General features: G+C 42.9%; 1 protein-coding gene across 1 annotated transcript in view; it reads right to left on the bottom strand.

The window, feature by feature from the left end:
* F13a1 (coagulation factor XIII A chain) overlaps nt 1-16,220 on the bottom strand; it is a 171,592-nt gene that overhangs the window by 83,724 nt on the left and 71,648 nt on the right. Inside the window, exons 5-6 of the mRNA XM_004666130.2 lie at nt 13,255-13,373; nt 10,416-10,523 (exon numbers count right to left, since the gene is read on the bottom strand). Coding sequence (XP_004666187.2) covers nt 10,416-10,523; nt 13,255-13,373 — 227 coding nt within the window. The remainder of the gene's footprint in view (nt 1-10,415; nt 10,524-13,254; nt 13,374-16,220) is intronic.

Here is a 16,220-nt window from a genome sequence, read left to right as displayed (position 1 = left end):
TATAACTAATTTCAGGTTTTGGAGTGTGTGTGTGTGTGTCTTATAGAGGTGGGTAAGTAGGTTCATTTTTCATGATAAACATTACAAGAAACTATGAACATATTAAAAAAACAAAAAAGCTAAATTATGAACATGTATCTCTCTTAGTAATAGGTTTCTCTTTGACCATATAATTCTTTACTAATTGACAATCACTGAGTGAAGCTGCCACAGGGAGGGAGGGAGGGAGGGAGGGAATCTACTTATTGTATTTTACAAGGCCACATCCTGACCATGTGCTCTGCGTCCTTTAGTCTGGTTGGTGTAGAATGAGTCCTTAAAAATATTTGCATGAAAAGGGTGGATGGATGGGAGAGGGAAGAATATGGAGCAAGAGGAGAAAGAAGAGAGAAGGAGGTTAGGTCAAGAGAGGAGTGAGAGGAAGAGAGAGGTCAAGAAAGAGAGAGTGCACAAAGACCTTGGCCATAAGAGCATTCTCTGTCCCAGGAGACCAGAGCAGCTCCAATCACACAGCCAGGGGAGAGCTGGAAAGGAAGCAGCCCGTGCTTCAGAATTAGCCTGTGAGATTACAAGACAGACCCTGCACTGAAACTCATTCCAGGAAGCAATTCAGGGAAAGCGACATTTCGATTGACTATGATTATCACATTTGAGAGATGGCGTGCAATAAATGTCTGTTTTTCTCTAAAAAATATGGGAAGGACGGGCATAAGAAATGTAACCTTAATAATGGAGAAATCAGGCTGTTTTCTCACAAATGGAAACCTCATTATATTGCTGGCTTTTACCACCAGAGGGGTAAAATGATGACTGTCCCCCGTTCCCCTGTGACTGAAAGAATACTGAGTCAGGAAGGGCAGGCGATGGGCACTGTATTTGCACCCAAGGAGCTCATGTGATTTGGACAAAGGACAGGAATAGGGTGCATCCAGGGGCACTGTGACATTGCATGAAGCAAGCAGTGCCAGAACCATCTGCAGTGTTACCTGTGACCTTGGATAAGGTCATTCAACTTCTTTATACCCCATCCTCTCCATCTGCACACTGGTTATTTAAGGAATGGATATGACTTCTCCAAAGTGAGTACGAAGATACTGTTAGGTAATTTCCATTTTCCCACTAGCTCCCTATAGATTTGTCAATTGTTAAATATCTTCAGTCAACAGAAGTGAAAATTCGGGATGATGAAGGTGACCTTGTGGTCCTGTGTGCTATTGGGAAAGTATTAGAGAGTTGCCCTGACTCCCTTGTTGGAACCGCAGAAGTGCCTCATACTTTTAGGAAATTCTTTTGAATTTTTAATTTAATTGTTAGAGAGAGAGAAAGAGAGAGAGAGAGAGGGGAAGGGAGGGAGGGAGGGAGAGAGAATGGGCATCTCAAGACCTCTAGCCACTGGAAATGAACTCCAGAAGCATGTGCCGCCACATGCATCTGGCTTATGTGGGTACTGGGGAATTGAACCTAGGTAGTTAGGCTTCACAGGCTAATGCCTTAATCACTAAACCACCTCTTTAGGAAATTCTTAATGCTACCAGTAAGAGGGTTTTTCTTGTATTTATTTATTTATTTATTTATTTATTTATTTATTTATTTATTTATTTGAGAGCGACAGACACAGAGAGACAGATAGAGGGAGAGAGAGAGAATGGGCGCGCCAGGGCTTTCAGCCTCTGCAAATGAACTCCAGATGCGTGCGCCCCCTTGTGCATCTGGCTAACGTGGGACCTGAGGAACCAAGCCTCGAACAGGGGTCCTCAGGCTTCACAGGCAAGCGCTTAACTGCTAAGCCATCTCTCCAGCCCTTTTTTTTTTTTAATGAGAGAGAGAGAGAGGAAAAACTGGCATGCCAGGGCCTCTAGCCACTGCAGTTAAACTCCAGATGCATGTGCCACCTTGCATGCACACATGACATTGTACATATGCATCGCCTAGTATATCTGGCTTACCTGGGTTCTGGGGAGTCAACTCTGAGTCCTTAGGCTTCACAGGCAAGTGCCTTAGCTGCTAAGCCATCTTTCCAGTCCCCATTAAGAGGTTTTTAAAAACCCTTTGTAGAACTGGTGATTTAGCACCTCGCCATGTTGGGCAGCGATAACATCTCTCATTAATGCTAACAGGTTGATTTTCTAAAAGTCGCCATATAGGCACACCTTCCAGGTGAGTCTTGTCAGCACTGTAAGATCCTAAGAAGCACCAGAGATTCTGGCTTTCCCACCACCCCACATAAGGAGCATCTCTCTGCTGTTCATGTGTGTGAATCATGAGGCAGACAACAGCCACTCAATCAAAGCAGTCGACATGGAGGCTGATGAACAGACAACTCCAGACAAGGGCTTGACTCCCTTCAGGAACTTTTCTGGCAATGGCTACCAGATGGGGATTTTGACTCTATTCCCCACAAAGCGGGCAAAGCTGTGATGGGAGGCCTCGTTCTTACAAAAACGCCAATAGAAGTTCAATTTTCACGGTTCCAGGGGAGGCCTGGAACGTACCTCCGTGGTTGCACTGACTGTCTGGTTGTAGCAATTTCCCTCACTACTGGAAGTGCTAATTGGCCATTACATAAATCAGACAGGAACAGGGAAATGTAACCGTGCCTATTCTTTTTTTTTTTCTTTGATAGCTTATTTAAAGTTTTCGATGTTGAGGAGGTCAAGGACAGCGGCTGCAGGGCGTGTGGGCGCTCAGGCTTCTGTAGCCCTCTACCCGCAGACATTGGTATTTGTCTGCTTTCTGAACCAATGAGGTGGTCAGGTACTGCTTGGTACATTTTTTGTATTTTTTAAAAAATAAGCATGTTAGGGGACTACGCTGTAATTGGTTGTATGATCAGAGAACAGATTGTGCACGTTTATTTTTGACGTCAAAATTCATATGGAATAGTCAGGTGTGGAATTCTTAACTCAAGCAAATGTGAATGCAATCTGGATATTTGTAACTCGGTTGTACTGTATGAAGAAGAATGGAGCGACATGAAGCTGCCCATTCCCACGGACAAGTAAACAGCTGGAAAGAAATGATCAAGGCATGGTTTTCTTTTAACCCCCCGTGGAGCTGTTTGGCAGCACAACAGAGGTGATACTAGAACTGCCTTTGTATCCAGACAAGGAAAAACCATTCTAAATACTGGGGGGGGAGCAGGAAGAAAGTGAAGAGGCATTATTTGCAGTATATCTGTGAGGCAGGTCACAGGGGCAGAGGCTGAGAGGCCATGCAGTCGGTGCTACCTCAAGTACCTACAGTCCTTCGTCTTCTGCTGGGCTCAGAGGAGTCTAGAACCTCCCCTCGCCCCAGTGTAGCCCGTTTGACTTATGAGCTGTAGTCCAAGATTGTTTTATAACACTAAAGAGTACATAGAGCATTGATTAGTTAAAAAAGTTCAATCCTGACTTAATTCCCTAAAGGCACAGTCAGACCAAAGCATTAAGAGGGATTAATGACTGCGTCCTGGTTCGATATCAGCCAAAGATCAGGGTTAAAAATAAATGTGTGTGCCTCAGGGGAAGCTGGGAAGACCAGGCTGACAATGGCAAGAAGCACTGGAATTTTAAAATATGTAATGATATTGACAACTTGTTCTCCTCTTTCACCTCCAGAATTTCCCATTAATGCTATGTTTTTCTTATCATAATTAAATAAAAATGCAATGTCATGGGATCAAGGGACTGTAAGTGTTGGGACCCTATGGGACAAATTTTAGTTGTAGAAACCTTATGTTTTCTGAATGGCAAAACAAAACAGGCTCCAGAGGAATAAATTACAGTGCCCCCCAGCTACATTTTCCTCCAGTGCACTTGGTAACAGGCTATTTGGGTATAATCTCTACCGTGGAACAGAATTTCTGTGAATAACAACATGGCTTGTTTATTCCGTCTATGACCATTGTCAACGTCTCCCTCTGTCTTTACATCCAATATCCCAATACTCATTAGCACTGTAAGCCCGGGGAAATGTCCAGTTAAATTCAAGAGATTTGCTTTCCCCATGCTATCCTATGCTTATTTCCATCAGAGAAATTTTTGTGTTGCATTGAAATTTTTGATGTGTGTGTCTGTCTTCTCTATTAGATTGTAAGCCTGGTGAAGGCAGAAGCTACGTTTCATTCTCCATTGCGCCCCAAAGCCCAGATACCTGTTGAATGAATGACTTCATACTGAGTGTTTTAATTGCATCAGTACCACCTCACATCACCTTCACCACGACCACCCCCACCCCCACGGCCATCATTAGTATCGCTGCACACTCCACCACCATGCCCTTATCACTCTCTATCATCACCATGACAGTCCTTATCACTGTCTTCCTCACACCTTTGCTATACCATAGCTGGCACCTCATCCACTTAATCATTCATTTATTCATTCATTTATTTTGGGTGACATACAGAGGTTTAGGTGTCTTCATTCTGACATTTCAAAGACACTTTGATTTTGTTGATTCTCATCCTTCCCTCCCACCCCTCCTTCCTCTCGTTCCCCAGTACTCCCCTCTCTGTATCACATGCACTCTTTTGCCCCTCCCTGCTCTCTTCCTGCGCCTCTGTTTATAGTTGATTTGGTTATAGCTCTCTCTTTTTATTTATTTTTGTTGATTATTTATTTATTTATTTGAGAGCGACAGACACAGGGAGAGAGACAGATAGAGGGACAGAGAGAGAATGGGCGTGCCAGGGCTTCCAGCCACTGCAAACGAACTCCAGACGCGTGCGCCCCCTTGTGCATCTGGCTAACGTGGGACCTGGGGAACCGATCCTTGAACCGGGGTCCTTAGGCTTCACAGGCAAGCGCTTAACTGCTAAGCCATCTCTCCAGCCCTATAGCTCTCTCTTTATAGGGTTAATGCACAATTGTCCTCACCCATACTTGCATTCTTCACTTCGAGAAACTCTTCCTCATTGACATAGAGCCTCTGGGTACTTAAATCGCTCTCACTTATACCTTTCTTCACTCATTCCCCTGTTTAAAATTCACCTGTTCTTAGGGAATTTCTCTTTTTGAGGTGAAAGCTACTCAAGTTGTTGTAGTGATTGTGCTACTGGTAATCATGTGATGGAAGTAGCCCTCTAAAGCAGAAGGTTTTGTGTGTTTTGAGATCAAGGACAGTATGTAGCTCCAGCTCAACCATTTAAATGCCGTGTGACCTTGAGTGAGTGACGTCACTTCCGTTTTGTCTGTAGTACAGCATTAGTGAGATGTGGCACTCGATATTTAAATAAGCCAAATAAAAGCCCAAATCCCAAGAGAATGAGATTGTAGGATTTGGGGTGCTTCTTCACTTAGGAATGTCCAATAGCCCTAGGCTATGATAACCAACTTTTCCTACTTTCATAAAAAAGTGAAATAAGCCAGGCTTGGTGGTGCACGCCTCTGATCCCAGCGCCCAGGAGGCAGAGATAGGAGGATACCCGTGAGACTACGTAGTGAATTCCAGGTCAGCCTGAGCTAGAGCGAGACCCTGCCTCGAAAAACAAAACAAAAGAAAAAAAAGTGAGATAACAACCCAGAATAATAAAAAGAAAGGTTAAACTTATGAAGGACAAGATAGGCTCAGCATGGTGGCACACTCCTTTAATCCCAGCAGTCCAGGGGTAGAAGTGGGAGGATCGCTGTGAGGTCAAGGCCAGCCTGGGGCTACAGAGAATTCCACGTCCACCTGGGCTGTGAGAAAAGGAAAAGAACAAACAAACAAAAAACAGGATGGAGAAACTGGGTGCAGAGGAGGTAAGAGCTATAGGCCTTGTTAGTGGATTTGTATTTAGTAATATCTGGACCCAATGTGAATGCCACAAGTGGTGTGTGGTGGAAAGAACTTACTGGAATTCCTGGGTAGGAGCCAGCTACCCTGCACTAGGCCACGCCAGCAACCTTCCCTGATCATACGTAAGTGCTGGGCTTGACGAGATTAGTGCTGGTATCGTATTACGTCCCTCATTAGAAAGTCTGCACAATCCAGGTCACTGTCTCTGCTCTAAGCACCGTGCACAGCCAGGTTTCTGCACGCCCTTACCAGCCTGCCTTGCTCTGACATTGCCCCCAGAAAGGCGGTTTGACCTTGGGGCCCCAGTCGTGTGTGGTCACAGGCCTCACCCCTCGTGGTCCTGCTCTCCGCAGGCTCCCAGCCAGGCCGGCCACCCCCCCACCCCACACGCCGCGCTGGGCTCCTGCCAGCTGCTGCTCCCGGAAGGCTCTGCACGCCACGGCTCTCTTCTGGCACGAGCTGCTGTCGACGTGCTCTCCTCCGGGGGCTTGCCTGCTACACACATCTCTGTTCTGGCATTCCTGCCCAGTGACCAGGCTGAATGGCATTTGAGAAGGATTCAGAATTCCCCAGCCACCCCTCGGGCAGCAGGCACCAGTCTGTCTAGGGAGAACACCCAGCAGCTACCCACCCACCTGTGAGTTCTGATTCTGGCTGCGGCTCGGTTGCCTCAAACGTGTTCTTGGCAGGGCTTTCCAAAGGCATCGTTCCTTATCATAACGCAAATCATAAATTGAATGACCCAAAGAGTTTCTTCTCCCTCTATTGAACTGCGCTCAGAAATTCCCAACACATTTACAGGCCTTGTGAACAAGGGAGGAACTGCCCCCATGACCCCAACCCAGCCCATGTTTTGTTCTCCTTGTCATCTTTAAAAAAAATGTTATTCACTTAATTATTTGAGAGAGGGCTTAGCGGTTAACCACTTGCCTGTGAAGCCTAAGGACCCCGGTTTGAGGCTCGATTCCCCAGGACCCACTTTAGCCAAATGCACAAGGGGCGCACATGTCTGGAATTCGTTTGCACTGAGGCCCTTGGTGCACCCATTCTTTCTCCCTCTCTCTATCTGCCTCTTTCTCTTTCTCTCTCTCTCTCTCTCTCTCTCTCTCTCTCTGTCACTCTCAAATAAATTTTAAAAAAATTACTTGAGAGAGAGAGGGAGAAATATAAAGGCAAATAAAGAGAGAATGGGCACGCCAGGGCCTCTAGCCACTGCAAATGGACTCCACATGCATGTACCACCCTGTGTATCTGGCTTTACATGGGTCCTGGGGAATCAAACCTGGGCTCCTTGGCTTTGCAGGCAAATAAGTGACTTAACTGCTAAGTCATCTCTTCAGCCTTCATGTTATCTTTTTTTTTTTTTTTTTTTTTTGCATTTTGCATTTTCGAGGTAGGCTCAAGATTTCAGTTTAAAAATTGCTATAGCTGCATAGATTTTGGAAAGCCTCAGCTACCCTAAGGGTTAAAGGAGATAATGGAGGTGAAGGGCCGCATAGAGACTCATGCTTCGTGTGCTGCGGGCAGGCCTGTGGCAGAAATAGAGAGATTTCTTCAAATTGCTCAGGGCAGGATCTCTCTGCCCCTTGACACCCCAGATTGCCCCTCTAAAAATCAAACTGCACCCAAACTGAACCCATGCCCCAAGTAGATTCTGTCTAGTTCCAAGCTTTGGAATTGCGCTGTTCATTTTCAAAATTAGAACTTCATGGGCTTTTCAAAATGAATAAAATTACAAGGCAAACTCACACTAACATTATGTGTTTAATTCAATACTTAGCAGCTTCCGCTGGGTCAGATAGAGCTGCAGACAGTATTAGGTTAGCTGGTCCCTTTATGCCCTCCGCTGGTATCAGTTTATGTTGAACTGTAATTTCTGCATTTGTTAAAAATACGCAAATGTGTGTGTGAGCTCAGGTGGAGGAGCAAGCCATTTTTGAAGGCATAAGAATGAATAAATTTATATTTTGACTCTCCTTGCTATTGCTTTTCTCCTCGCTGCAAACTCACATGATAGCACCCCAGAAGAAAAGAAAAAAACAAGAGGATACATTTTTCTTCAATGTAGCAAACAGTGACCTAGTGCGTGTTGCTATAAATGGCTACTATGAAGAGAGTCTTCAGAACTCATCGTCCCTTTATTATAGAACATGAGCCAACAACAGAAAGCAAAGCTGCCTATTTATTGTTATTCTCATTTATTTATGTGGGTGTGTGTGTGGATGGGGGCGTGTGTGCCATGGGGTGTGTGTGGAGGTCAGAGAACAACTTCTGGGCATTTCTTCTCTCTTCCCACCTTATTTTTTTAATAGAGATTTTATTTATTTATTTATTTATTTGAGAGCGACAGACACAGAGAGAAAGACAGATAGAGGGAGAGAGAGAGAATGGGCGCACCAGGGCTTCCAGCCTCTGCAAACGAACTCCAGACGCGTACGCCCCCTTGTGCATCTGGCTAACGTGGGACCTGGGGAACCGAGCCTCGAACCGGGGTCCTTAGGCTTCACAGGCAAGCGCTTAACCGCTAAGCCATCGCTCCAGCCCTTAATAGAGATTTTAAATTCGTGGACATATTGCAATTTGATTGTATTCTCCTCATGTTACCTTCCTTTGACCTCCCTTCTCCACCCCCATTTCACGGAACACCCTCCTTCTTCCAAGTGGTCGTGTTTTGCTTTTACTCTCATTTCAAAATTTTTTTTAAAATTAGTGAACTTTAATATATGAACAAACTGTAAATTTGTCTTGTTCCCATCACATTATCCTCACTTTTCCCCTTCCTCTGGCCCAGTGCCACCGAGGACCCTCCCTTTTCAAGGCAGTGTGTCCTGTTTTGTTGTGTCGCTCCTTTTGCCCTCCTCTGTCCTCTACATGATGACGTTGATGGACTCAGAGCTGCACATCTTGTAGGGTGCCAGTAGTTACCGTGGGGTCAGCAAGCTTGCAAAGGATCACATTTAACCATGGGGCCATTCCTCCAGCCTCTCTATTATTTTGGTGCTAGGAGTTGAACGCCTCTTGGCTTCCTGCATGTTAAGCATGCATTCAGCACTGAGCCATATGTACCTCCAGCCCTAAAATGCCTTCAGATCTTGAATTCTACCTTTACTTTTAAAGCGCTGCCATGTCTTACGTGGCTTGACTCTTATTAAAATACAAATCTTCCTCCTTAGAACCTAATCAGAAAGCACATGTCACATTATTTCCAGACTAGCATTTCACATTAACAGTACTAACTTTATTTAGCTTAAAATTATGTGAATCAAAATAAAAGATAAAATTTGTCCAGGGAGAATTTTTTAGAAATCTTCAGGATATTGGTCATGCAAGAAAGTTTTCCCTTTTGTCTTTGTATAGAATAAATACAGCTTAGTGGAATGTGAATATATATTTTTTTTTTTAGGAATATTCTGTCACTGAATCAGATAGGATATTTTTATTGATTTATTTTTGGTTTTTCAAGGTATGGTCTCACTCTGGTCCAGGCTGACCTGGAATTCACTATGTAGTCTCAAGGTGGCCTCGAACTCATGGTGATCCTCCTACCTCTGCCTCCGAGTGCTGGGATTAAAGGCGTGTGCCACCATGCCTGGCAGGATATTTATTTATTTATTTATTTTAATTTTTTATTTATTTATTTGAGAGCGACAGACACAGAGAGAAAGACAGATAGAGGGAGAGAGAGAATGGGTGCACCAGGGCTTCCAGCCTCTGCAAACGAACTCCAGATGCGTGCGCCCCCTTGTGCATCTGGCTAACGTGGGACCTGGGGAACCGAGCCTCGAACCGGGGTCCTTAGGCTTCACAGGCAAGCGCTTAACTGCTAATCCATCTCTCCAGAGGATATTTATTTTTGAGCTATGGATTCAGAGCTGTGTCTGGGGAGATAAGTGCAGTCCATATTACACAGGCTTCAGAACTTTAGTTCACTTCCAATCTCTGACCCGCCCTTCTCACTCACGGGCTTTCGTTCTCCTCTTCATCCATCCCGTGGCAGAATCTCTGCATCTTGAAGATGTTCCAGGATCTCCAACAGAGAGCAGTGTGGAAGGTAGAACATGACTAGACATTGAATTAGCAGACCTGGGTTCTAGCATAAGCCTTGTCACTGAGAAAACTCTCATCACCCTGTTTCCTTTCCTTAAATATGGCGAGAGTAAAGCTTGCCTCAAAGCCTCACTGGGGAGAATTGACCCCCACTCTGTAAGTGATCAAAGCCTGTGGGAAGGTGCCATTGCAGAGGAGGTAGGACTCCATAGAACTCTTTATTTCTTTACTCCAACTACCAGTGTACACATGGAGAAATCTGCATCTTGTACACCTTTGTTTCCTTGATATTTGATTGATCAATCATTTGATTAAACACATTCACTGTTTCAAAATCATGGTTACTTCTTAGTCCCTAGGCAAGAAGAGATTCTTAAGAATTTTTCAATGGTATCAAGATATCCATTCCCATTTGTTTGAAGCCACAGAAATGCACAGCTTCAAGCTAGACATTTTGTTTATAACACATGAAAAGTACACAGAATTCAATAGCCATACGGGGTATCACAAAAAGTAAGAGTTTACTAAGTGTAAGTCACTATCTCACCAGCTCTCAATGAACTGCATCTCTAACACTTATGGGATTTTAGTCACCAGTAGCTGCTGCTTACCATGGCAGATCCAACACGGCTGACTTTGATGGGGTTCCCTCTGCCAGAAAGATCCATTTCAGCTCTGTCCATCACATATAGGCAAGCATCAAGGATGCCATCTTCAAACTATTGGGGAGGCAGGGATGAAAAGGGAATCTACTTAATGTCTACTCTGCAAACAAGGTATGTTATGTGCAAAAATAAAATGAAACCACAACATAATGCTTAGAAATGTCTATTGTGAATGTCTAAAGTGAACTGCCATAATCTTCATAATATGAACTAGTAAAGTAAAAGAATGCATCATTTTTTTTTCATTTTTTACTGAAACAAAGAAAGAAGAGGATGAAATAGCAACACAGAACTATGTACTCAAGGTTCACAAACTCATTCAAAAATTTTTGAGCAAACTATAGAAATTAAGTTAGAAGACCACTTAGATATATCCAAGGACACGGGAATGAATGATTTCTCAAAGTTCACTTTAAAATCTTCCAATATCAAAAGTAAACTGAGTCCTTGTTTATTGTGAAAATAAATGATGTCAGGTATATCAACAGGAAAGTACTTCAGGCTTGCCCTCAAGATAGGAAGAGAACTTATGTTGAAAATGCCCTCCAAGCTTTCTCCTTTCTGAGACAAAGTGCTCTCTGAGGCCAGAGAAGAGGCAGAAAGCTTGGAGAAAGTAGTCTGCTTCATCTCATGGGGATAGCCTGCTAGCCAGTTCAATGTCCTCTGCAGGAAGTACCTGACTATAGCTCAACACCAGAATTTTATGAAAAAGAAATAAAGACTAAATAATAATAACATGGTAAGATGAGGTGATTTCTACCTATACTGTGCTGCCCTGTAATGGCAGATTTCTTTAAATACAGTAAGCTTGCATATTATCTTCCCACATATTGTAACAGTGACTACAATCATAACGGCTAATTGTCATGTAATTGTTTATCAAATCTAGCTAGAATCCCAACTGTGGGTGTATCCCAGACAGCTGGGATATATGCAGTAATCTGTAATTCAGGTATATAAATAACTCATTCTGGGCCTCATTAAGCAGCATACCTCAGCTGTGTTTGCAGAACATGATAACAGCTAACCATGTTAACACACAGAATTCATTTTTTCCCTACCTTCCCTGTAAAAACTGGCCTGGCTTGCTATTTTGGCAGAAGGTCCCAAGTTGATGGTCCCCTGAATGCAGGACCTGTGGCCAGGGATGCTTACTCGATGGTATACTGGCCAGACATAATGTGACTGTGTTTGAAATCTCTTCTTGTTTCTCCTTGCTGCCTTCTTTGATGATGCCTCCCATTATTATAAATATGTGAAGTGTCATCTTTGGAGGATAAATGCAATCACACAGGAAGTGGCTCAGATATGGTTTGAAAAGCTGGTCTCTAGGGTTGTGATGTTTGGATGGAGGAATGTTTTAGAGGTGAGGTCTCTGAAAGGCAATGAGGTCATAGGAACACAGCCTCAAGAAAGGATTAATGCTGGTCCCAGTGAGTTAGTTCTCTCCAGAGCAAGCCGGTATAAAGCAATGCCAGCCCTTCTGCTTGACCCTCTTCTGCATATGATTAGTTTCTTCTCTTTCTACACTGTTATGATGTAGCCAAGGGTGTTTTCACCAGGAGTTGAACAGATGGGGCTGCCTAATCTAGGATTCTCAGCGTCCAACCATGAGATAAACAAACCCTTTCTTTTATAAAGAACCAAGCCTCAGGCATTCTGCTACAGCAACAGAAGACATACCAAGATAGCATCCAAAAGCTAGGGCACAATGATCCAAGGCAAGAGTACTAGATAATAAGTACCAGTCAATAGTCTGATTTCATTTTGGATGGGGAAGGCTGAAATGGATCTAAAAATAAGTCAGTGAATCATGGGCTGTAGCTAGCAGGATGTTGAAATGCAAGTGGGTAAGCCTAAACGCAGCCGGAGATTATTGGGAGCTAGATTGAAGATGGGCATGGAACTGCAGCCTGGAATAAGAGTTCATGGTGACTTAGGCACTGATGGCCAGACAGATGGCAATCCCACGTAGAAGTCAATGCAAAACACGAGGAACAAAGACAGCACCATATGACCTGATATGGCCAGATGCTATTAGAGCTCTCCTGGACACACAGAGCAGTGAAGCCCAGCCAAGTTGACAGGCAGCCCCCACTTCTGTCATTAATAAGACATCATCTCTAAGTCACAGGGCATTCACTGTTTATGGAAACAATGAAATATTTTGTCCATTCACACCACTGTGGAAGACATCAGGCTGAAGCCATTGGAATTATTGAATATCTTAAAGGAATACCATTGGCTACTCCATCCCTAGAAAGTAAGTTGAGGTTTCAGCAAGTGAAAATGTGTCTTTGTCCAGTGAACCCCCTTCGACTAAATGGGAACACTCTTTTCTAAGTAGCAGGATTCTATACTCACACTTTCTTAGCACACATTCCTATGCATCGGGCACAAACTTTGTAATATTCTTTGACTCTATTGTCAAAATGTCTTTCTTTAAAAGAAAAGGAAATTTTCAGTCTATTTTGGGTTGAAATAATGAGATTTCATGGTTTCTAAGAAGCCAAAGTATTTCTCAGCAATTGCCACATTATTCATAGGCTCTCTGATCTCAGGGACATTTGTAATAAGAAGAGGGTAGGTGGCTGCAGCTGATGAATTATGCAGCTGTCTTTGTGAGTGTCTACTTCCATGCTCTCGTCTTGGAGACTAAGATCCTGAAAAGCAGGAAATTGCACTTGTCTAATATCGATGCATGGCACCCAGCAGTAATAGATGTGACAAAAAAAAATATTAAGTAAAAATGTTCTTGACAATGACAAATTTTTAAGTAGCTCACCTGACCATAGCTCCAGCTTCTGCTCTTGATGTCATTGACGTCTCCATAAAAAATCACCCCGATGTCATTCAGGACGTATTCTTCTCTTTCCCTCTCGTTGTCTAGATACACGGCATCCTCTGCACCAGGATTGGAACAAAATGACCTTTACCCAACCAGACTGTTTTCAAACACTTGCAAGTTTATTTTGTTACTGAACTAAAATTTAATCTCCCAAGCAAAAAGCTGTCTTTTGTTTCACAAAGCAGAGCTCATTTCCCAATATTTTTAGCCATAATCAGTACCAAAGATCAGTCTGTAAATGGTGACATTTGTCAGCAAAATGCTGACCATCTCTGGCTCTGGCAGCTCCAAAGCACAGTTACGCTGATGTGTCTCATCAAACATCCCCTGATGCTGGTGTACCAGTGCCTTCAGCATCACAATTCTCTGGTGCCAATGCAAATTTTCAAGACAGATCAAAAAATCATTTCCACCCTCCTAATGTTAATAGAAAAGTAGCTGAATTGAAAAGGATTTTAGAAATAAATCTGGGACATGTCAGAAGACAGGGACATCATCTGTCATCACTGCTTCGTGGCCCATCAGGTTAATGAAAAGTCCTGTGGATGTGTTGGTGACTGTGAGAGCCCAACCATTCTCCCTGGTTCACATTATCCATCGCAACGGACTATCCATCCTTACTTTCTGATGTCAGTAGCCTCAGGAAGGCCTGTACCCAGCTTCCTAGCTAGTCTGGTATTCAGTCCTAGGCCCAAAAAGCATCTTTGACACAGAAAGGGCCATACAAGTACAAATCACACTCAGATAAATTTGCATAATTGGAACAGGGTCAATCTTCACTCTTAGGACAAAGGTTATCATATTTTTCTGGTTCAGGTCATCTGTCACCTCTAGTAGCTTTTCGGGGTGATGGCCTCATCCTACTCATTTTTTGATATACATTAAAAAATATCTCTCATCTTGAGTATAAATGTTGGGCTTTGGCTAAACTTTTGGTTTAAAAACACCTGGGGAGATTTAAAAATTCCCGATTCCTCGATGTTCAGGTTTGAATTGTAAATGTGCCGCAAGGGCTCACGCATTAAAGGCTTGGTCTGGGGCCTGTGGTAGGGCCTGGAGGGGGCAGGATCCTTACGGGTTGAGGCCTACTGGGGAGGAAGTTACATCATTGAGGAACAGCCTGTGAATTAGGCGTGAGGACCCTGGTTTCTTCCTCTTTCTGTTTAACTTCCCAGATAACCACACAATGAGCAGGTATCATCTGCCATGGTGTTCTGCCTTAACACAGGTCCCTAAAGCAATGGGCCAATGACTACGGACTAAAACATTTCCCTTCACGAGTTGAAAGCTCTTCTTTGAAGTGGATTTATCTCAGGTATCTTGTCGCTGCAATCAAAACCTGGTGGATACACCCATGCTGGTCTATGTACATCAATTAGCTAGAAGTGCTAGGAATGTAATGAAATGCAAGACACTGGGATCAAGTGCTGTTTCTTAGCACCCGGTGATTCTAAAATGCAACCAAATTGGAGATCATTGTCATAGTCCTTCACTTTCTGAGGGGCTGCATGTCTATCATACCTCAGCAAAATAATGTTTAAGAATGTTTGTATACATATAGAGAATCAACGAGGCAATTGATCAGCTAATAGTTTGCAATTTCTACCTCTCTGTACCAAAACAAACTAAAAAATAAAACCCTAGATGCTATAGCAATGAGTGCCCCTGAACTTTCATTATGGTGTCAGTTGCTACCACCAAAATAAAGCCTGGGTTAATCAACTTACAAAGAGGAAAGGTTTGTTTTGGGGGTTTCAACACATGGCCGGTGGCCCTGCTGCTTTGGGGATTGTTGGGGACAGTGGGTTTGGTTGAAGCCATTAGCTAAAAGAAGTTCATAATGGATACACATGACTAATAAAATGTGAGTCTGTTAACACAGCTAAACATATGTACCTATTGATGGGATAAAGTGCTCTGGAAGGATTTAGTGAAGGGTTTTCACCTATTCCCTCTTACCCCCTCCCAATCCCAAAACATATAAAGGTATATTTGATCTAACTTCTAAATATAACTAGTCACTTAAGAGAAAAATACCCCAAGGGCTAGAGATACATATTTCAAGACACCAAGAGACAGAATCAGCAATTTAAAAATATGTGTAAAGTTTTATTTGACAACACTGCTTCAGCAACAAGTTGTGGTAGGATAAAAACAAATGAAGAGAATTGCTCAGAGTGAAGGATTTAAAAGATATGTGAAACAAATTTAGGTTATAGGCCTTGACTTGAACAAAGAAACTATAAAAAGATGGGTTTTTGTTTAAAGACCTTGGAGAGATTTGGTTAAAGACTAATCATAAAATTATATCAGTTAAGTCTTGCTGATTTTATTTGTTCTCATAATTATACAATCAAGGTGTCAATGAACATATCTGAGAGATGTGTCCTCAGCCTGCTTGGTTACTGCTTAGGCACCATAAAGTACACTTTTGGAAGCCACAGCGGCTGTGACTTCAACAGGTCTCTCATGGGACCACTGCCCTGTCTTCACAGATTGTCACTGACAGAAATGTCATTACATGGCGCATGACTGTGTGTGTACATAAACATATTCATGTATAATGTGTGCATATAACAGGAAATGCAGATACATATACAAACACATAAATGCATATATGTATATGTATGTATATATACATACATATACATGCATGCATATATACTTACATTTACATATATGCATACATATATACAAACACACATATATGTGTATACACACACACATGTATGTGTGTGTATATATATATATGGCTGGAGGTGTAGCTCATTAGCTGTAGGTACTTGCTTATTAAGCCTGCCTGTCCAGGTTTGCTGGCAGTGACAAGAGTGCCGATACTCACTTTCTTTCTTTATCTCTCTCAAATAAATAAAAAAATTAAAAACAAAAGAAAGTATGCACCC

This window comes from Jaculus jaculus, chromosome 17 (genome assembly GCF_020740685.1).
Source record: "Jaculus jaculus isolate mJacJac1 chromosome 17, mJacJac1.mat.Y.cur, whole genome shotgun sequence".
Lineage (NCBI taxonomy): Eukaryota > Metazoa > Chordata > Mammalia > Rodentia > Dipodidae > Jaculus > Jaculus jaculus.
The sequence above is the reverse complement of the archived record's forward strand: the minus strand, read 5'-3'. Positions and strand labels throughout refer to the sequence as shown.